General features: G+C 36.9%; 1 protein-coding gene across 1 annotated transcript; it reads right to left on the bottom strand.

The window, feature by feature from the left end:
• Nucleotides 1-1,991: 1,991 nt before the first annotated feature.
• On the bottom strand, nucleotides 1,992-4,405 carry LOC125190962 (F-box protein SKIP1-like). Its single transcript, XM_048088396.2, has 2 exons — nucleotides 4,025-4,405; nucleotides 1,992-2,732 (listed from the first exon to the last, which is right to left on the bottom strand). Exons 1-2 carry the CDS (start codon nucleotides 4,381-4,383, stop codon nucleotides 2,159-2,161), a joined length of 933 nt encoding a protein of 310 aa, XP_047944353.1. The 5' UTR covers nucleotides 4,384-4,405; the 3' UTR covers nucleotides 1,992-2,158.
• Nucleotides 4,406-6,000: the final 1,595 nt, after the last annotated feature.

Below are 6,000 nucleotides of genomic sequence, written 5' to 3'. Positions count from 1 at the left end.
ACTTGGTCCATTTGAGTTTTAATGATAGAGACGGTGGAAGCAATGGTGTTCATCCCTGCCTAAAGGTTGTTCAACCTTGGTTTTGAGGTTTTTCTATCTTTCACTAACACTTGTAAGATATTCAAGATCCCTTGCTCATATTAGTCTAGGTAGCAGGGGCGGCCGCAGAAAAATATCCTAGTAGGGGCTGACTATATATTTCCTTCGTCCCGTAGTAGTGGAGCCGTTTTTTCATACGCGATTTAAGAAAAAATGTGTTAAGTGAGTTAAATAATGAAGAATAAAGTAGGAAATGAAAAAAAATAAAGATGAAGAGACAATAAAATACGAGAGTAAAGTAAATGAGAGAAATGTATTTAAATAAAGTAGTGGAACGAAGGGAGTATGTCTTATAATTAATACTCTCCGTCTCACTCCAAGTAGAGCATTTGTATTTCGGCATGAGGTTTTATGTAATGTTGGTTTATGGGTAAGTAGAGAGAGTGATGTTTTCATATTTAGAAATGACCTAATATTATTTAGAGTTGAAGATCTCAAAAAAGGAAATGTGTCACTTAGAATGAGACGAAGAGAGTAGTATACTTCGTTAAAATCTGATCACCATTGATAGATTTATACTATGCTAATATACAATTTATTGAAAATATTAAGTTATGAAATTGGAAGGAAAATTAAGTAGTACGCAATTTGCTATTTCATCAGTTGGTTATTTGGAAGGAATAATAAGTAATTCTTGGCAGTGCACTTAAGGAGTGTATTTGCTGTAAAATATGGACATAAAGCAATACATAGGGTTTAGGTGGGTGTGCAAAAGAAGAAACCTGCGGATATGATAATTGGGATTAAGCTTGTAATAATGACTTTCTTAGCTGGATTTGTGTTCGATGAGGTTTAGTTTCTGTTTAGCCTCGTCATGTGAAGCTGCTCTCAGCATGACATGCTTGTGGTGAACACATAGCTTATTTTTCTTCATACGACTGGCGAATTAGAATAATTACAGTTTTCTCCAATTTTAGCTTAGTTTAATCAGTGTTTGTTACCTATAATCTGGACCTTTTGCTGGTACCCTCTGTTACTGAAAAACCATCAGCTCCAATAACTACAAATTCGAACCACAATGATGATTTAAGAGGAAGACAGTGTCGCTTCTTGAGGAATACTTCAGCGTCCGACTTTTGGATGAGGCTTCGCAATACGTTGAAGAATTGAAGTCCCCTGCCTATCACCTTCAGGTTGTCAAAGAGGCGATTTCACTTGTGTCCAACCTATTGGTCTACTGCTACAATAATATTACTGGATTCCTCCTATAATTATATGCTGCATCACTGCATGATCTCGCTATTGATTTGCCAAAAGCGCCTGCCAATTTTGACGAGACCATTTTGGCTATAAGGCAGGTGAGGAGTATTACCAAGATTGTTGGGATTTTCTTTTATATTTCAGTTCCATATATCATCATTCTATAGTTAGTTGGTTGATTTTCTTTAACATAATCATAAGCTGATCTTTCTTTTTATTTCTAGCATTGTAGCGTGAGTTGGTTGATGATGATAAACTTGAATTATTCACCATTTTTCCTTTCCACAATCAATTCAGATGTTGCTTGTGGCCGAAATGTTGCTTAAATGGATTTCTTACTCTTCATGCAAACTTGTGTAGATTAACAGTTTTTTAAGTTCTCCTTGTGGCCGAAATGTTGCTTAAATGGTGAATTATTTGATTGATTTCATGCTCAAAATATATTTAAAATTCCATCCATCGTTCAAGTCGTCTATACCAGGGATGGAGCCGGGCAATCATATTTACAGAGGCAAAAATATATATGGGCAATCATATTTACAGAGCCAGGAAAGGGGAAATGAGTCCTTACAAATGGTTCATTGAGTTGAATAAAGCCAAAGTAAAAATTTGTGTGAAAACGATGAAATGCCACGATAAAAAGCATTCGTTGCGATTTTAAGGCATACTGCGGGATTTTAGTGACAACAATATGATCAAACAATGTTATAAAATCTAGTAAATTTACAATAAGTAACAAAACATAGAACAAAGAAGTTGCAATTTTGAATTTGCTGATACAAACGCTTCACAAAGCTAGGGTCCAACGATATATACACAAAATAGAGAAACACAACCTGTCACTGTACCTTCATCTCCATCAAATTCTGAATACATCTGTTTGAAACCGCTCGTCGTACAACTGCCAATGCCCATATCTTTCTGCGTGGAAAGATGACCTTGGGATATAAAAGTTGGGCTTCTTGATGGTTTTCAAGTTTTTCAAATTGAGAGATGCATAAGCGATATCTCGACTAGTCACATTTGCACACCCAGATAAGTCGATGTACTCCAGCTCCTTACACCCTTCAGAGATTAGAGTGACCCCTTTTGCTGTCAACTTTAAGAATCTGAGTTCAAGATGGAGAAGATGAGGCATACATCTTGAGATGGCGGCAGCTTCTGAATCCCCATCCTGAGGACATGCATTTAGATATTCGTTGGGGACAATTCCTACATGCTGGGAAGGATCCAGCCAGTTCATTAGGTTTCTCTTAAGCACATGCAGATTTGGACAACGAGCGCCTATGATTGCCAGAGATTTGTCAGATATTTCATAGCAGTAGCTGATGTCGAGCTCCTCGATCTTGGGGCATCCAGAAGCTATTTCAGCCATGATTGCATCGGTAACATGAGGAGAGCTCCTGATAGAAAGAATTTGAAGATTCGGGCACCTGCAAAACCACAAAACAACAGTTTCTCTCTTATGCTTATGGACCTTACCGACCAAACAAAGTGAAAGATGTCAAATTTTATACCAACAAATAATATAAAACAAGAGCATACGTTATGCAAACATACAACACTTATGTTAGCCTGCATTGAAAGTTAAAACAAGATACATGATGACATGTAATCTGTGGATAAGTGACAACAAGGATAGCAAACGAAATGGCAGAACAAAATGAAAGTTTCTAATCTGTTAAGGTTAAAGCTGGAATTATGGTAAGAAGAGTGATAATCTGCAGGTTCCAATTCATAGGTAAAATTTAAGACTTTGTTAACCTTTTGGGCCGTTTATGGTAAAGCTAAATCAAAATTGCTTCTTTACAACTAAAAGATAATCGGACAAACTGCACATCAACTATTTAATATTTCAGACAAAGAGACATTAATAAGTTCAGTAAAGAACTGAGATATTTGGAATAAGTAGCACTATGCATTAGTCAATAATTACATAGGTTGAATGACACAATGGCAATTAAAAATATTCAGAATATCGCTCATGATTTAATCCATACCACAACCTCACATCATTTATCTTGAGAACAATTTACTTGTACCATGGAATTGGGGGCTTGGATTTGGAAATGGAACTTCAATTCCAAATCAACTGTTTTGTAACACAAAATTTTCAGATTTGGAAATGGAACTCAATTCCAATTCCATACCTTTGAAGGTAAACATTTAGAAATCCAAATAGCTATAAAATAGGGTTTTCGTTATGAAACCCGAATATGAATGGCATCAGCTTGCGCTCTGAATCTCTAATAGCTCTCCACTTTTTATCCCATCACTTCATCCACACCCCCAAACTCCCGTATCTGCATCAACGGTGAGCCTGTGGCGATGGGCGCCAGCCAAGCCAAAACCGACAACTATGACAGCATCGAGTAGTTTGATTTTGATTTTGATTTTGATTTTGATTTTGATTTTTTGTCCCCTTTGTGGTTTTGGTTTGGGGGTCAGGGTTTCGTGTAGTTTAATTTTGATTTTTTGACTTGCCAATCAAAGGTTAGACCTACGATAACACATTCAACTATCAATCTAAACGAGCTTCCAATCAAACAATTACAGAGCTACACTAAAAGCTACTAATCGGCAGTCATGGATAAATATAATTATCTGCAAGTCGAGTTCCGATCAACAAAGTAGGAAAGGAAATGATCAAAAAGGTATAATTTAATCAATCAATTTCCAGATAAAAATAAATTAAATCAAATGAATCAAATAAAAAGGAGGATACCTTTGGGCAACAAGGGCGAGAGATCGATCGGAGCAATGCCTAACGCGGATCTGAGTGAGGGAACCTGAGCTCCAAACGACGACGGATCGGAGCATATTATCAACCCTGCGCTCGAAGTCGGGAGTCCAGAAGCGGGGTAATTCATTGGCAGGGACGAAATGAGATTCGAGGTCGAGAACCGAATTGAGGTAGGGATCCTTGCAGGCTTGATGCCACGCTTTGCACACGCGCATAGCTGCCCGCCATCGGTCCTCCAAGGAGAGGCGGAAGAGGATGTTGATGAGGCACTCGTGAGTCAACTCGGCCCACTCCGACTCGCTGGTTCTACTCTCCCTCTCCGATTTCTTTTCCTCATCCATTTCTTTGAGACCGAAGGGGAATTGCGAGTTGTTTTTTGGATAATAAAATAAGAATAATAAAAACAAGTACTACCTCCGTCCCACATTAAGTGTCTCATTCCTAAATGGCACCGGTTTTAAAAAAAATATTAAGAAAAATGGATGGAAGAAAGTTAGTGAATATATGGCCTCACTTGTAGTATATATTAGTTTTAAATAATATGTGAGTGGAATGAATTAGTGGAATATGGGGTCTCTTTACCATTTATGATAATTATGAACCGGGACTCTTATTTATGGACAAACAAAAATGGAAAAACGAGACTTTTATTCGTGAACGGAAGGAGTAAAAAAAGTGGGTTGAATAAGTTAATGACTATGATTCCACTTATATATATTAATTTTATAATAAAATATGAGTAGAATTAGTTGGTGAAATGTGAGATTTATTTACCATTTATGATAAAAATAAAATTTAACTCTTTTTGAAATGGATCGAAATGACAAAATGTGACACTTATTGTGATACTTAATATTTTGTTTATGGAAAATTAATCTCATCCCGTTAAAGATAGAAGACTTTTCAAAATAATTTCCATAAATTTCGTCACTAAGGAAAAAGTATCTCGGAGTACAAAATTTTTCTTTTAACCTTGACCTTTCGTATAAATACCTCACTTCTCTTACTAGCTCTTCACACTTTAAAATAATCATCTTCTTCGTATTTTCCAAATTCCTTTAATTTTTTTCTCAATCGTCTTAATATTCTCAATTTTTCTATTTCATTTTCCATTTCCACTATGGTCTGGCTTTGATCAAGATGCCACAATCGGAACATTGTACTATCATACAATCAAACAGTTTGTACTTTGGAATGCCAACTCCAAGAATCCAAGGTCTTCCAACTTTTCAACGGCCTGTCGGCCTGTCCTATCCCTAAGGTTTACACACGCGCTGTACGAGTGTAGTTCACACTGTGAAGACATCAAGGAGACTTTCAAGCGGGGTTCGATTTCCTAAATAAAATAATACCAAGATATAATTTATGATTGAGCTATGAAATTATTTTAGTCATATGAGTATTAATTATCTCATGATTATCCATCTAGAATTGAGTTATCTCATGAACCAAACACATTACATATTTAATCTCGGAATACAATCTTGCAAACCGAACAACCCCTTAAAGTTTATGTGATACAAGCAAAGATACAATCGATAAAAAAAAAAAAAAAAAAAAGCCTTTTTGGGAGAAACCTGTCAATAGGTACAACGAGATACTCCTTAAGGCACCCAGAGAGCACATATAAAATGCTTCAATCTGGTTTCAACTAGGTAAACCAAGAAATCCAAACATGATGTGACACCGACAACTTGAAGTACGAATGGAGGCGCGTCGCAAACAAGGCAGATATTCTCCGCAAGACAATTGCGTCCTACCAAACCGAGAACTACAAGTCTATCAAGTACACTATTATTTCGAAGAAGGTGTGCTACGAAAAGTGGGCAGGGTAGAAAGCATAGAAAAATGGCCAACCGAAGCGCCCAAAGTATCGTTGGCTGCCAGTGCTCCACAAGCAGTGGATCGACTCCAACCGTTGCAAGCGACAACAGCCATGAGTAGTACGACATCAATTG

This window comes from Salvia hispanica, chromosome 5 (assembly GCF_029641045.1).
Source record: "Salvia hispanica isolate PSC_SH4W2 chromosome 5, Shi_PSC_v1, whole genome shotgun sequence".
Classification (NCBI taxonomy): Eukaryota; Viridiplantae; Streptophyta; class Magnoliopsida; order Lamiales; family Lamiaceae; genus Salvia; species Salvia hispanica.
Note: the sequence above shows the minus strand (reverse complement) of the source record. Positions and strands in the feature narration are given on the sequence as shown.